This window comes from Apaloderma vittatum, unplaced genomic scaffold (assembly GCF_000703405.1).
Source record: "Apaloderma vittatum isolate BGI_N311 unplaced genomic scaffold, ASM70340v1 scaffold28670, whole genome shotgun sequence".
Taxonomy (NCBI): domain Eukaryota; kingdom Metazoa; phylum Chordata; class Aves; order Trogoniformes; family Trogonidae; genus Apaloderma; species Apaloderma vittatum.
The window spans coordinates 8,150-8,479 of record NW_009696707.1 but is presented as its reverse complement, the minus strand read 5'-3'; the positions used below and the strand labels follow the sequence as shown (position 1 = coordinate 8,479).

The following is a 330-nucleotide window of genomic DNA, read 5'->3' as shown; positions in this document are numbered from 1 at the left end:
AAGACCACCAAAGGGACCTGCCTCACACGGGCGGCCTCCAACCCCAGGAAAAACACAGTGAAAGAACCAAGGAACGAAGCCCTCAGAGTACCCCAGACATGCCAGCAAGCCCATCCCACGTCTGGCATGTGCTGCCCTTTCTCTCTGGTTGCCACTCTCACCTTGCCGGTCTCTGGTGAGGACTTTTTGGATGCAGGACTCGTCGCCCCTTTGCGGTTGCTGCCCAGCATCTTCTCCTCGCCTAGCACCCGCTGCTGCTCCTCCTCGGGAAGGCTCTGGGTGGCACAGGAGGACAGACAGGGTTACGCTAACGAGGCTTTGAGGGAATCA

At 59.1% G+C, this 330-nt stretch overlaps 1 protein-coding gene across 1 annotated transcript in view; it reads right to left on the bottom strand.

Annotated features, from left to right (window-relative positions):
- The window catches only part of UBTF (upstream binding transcription factor, RNA polymerase I), a gene marked incomplete at both ends in the record, with an annotated part of 6,187 nt that overhangs the window by 190 nt on the left and 5,667 nt on the right, over nt 1-330 (bottom strand). The window contains one exon of the mRNA XM_009876045.1: nt 156-275. Coding sequence (XP_009874347.1) covers nt 156-275 — 120 coding nt within the window. The remainder of the gene's footprint in view (nt 1-155; nt 276-330) is intronic.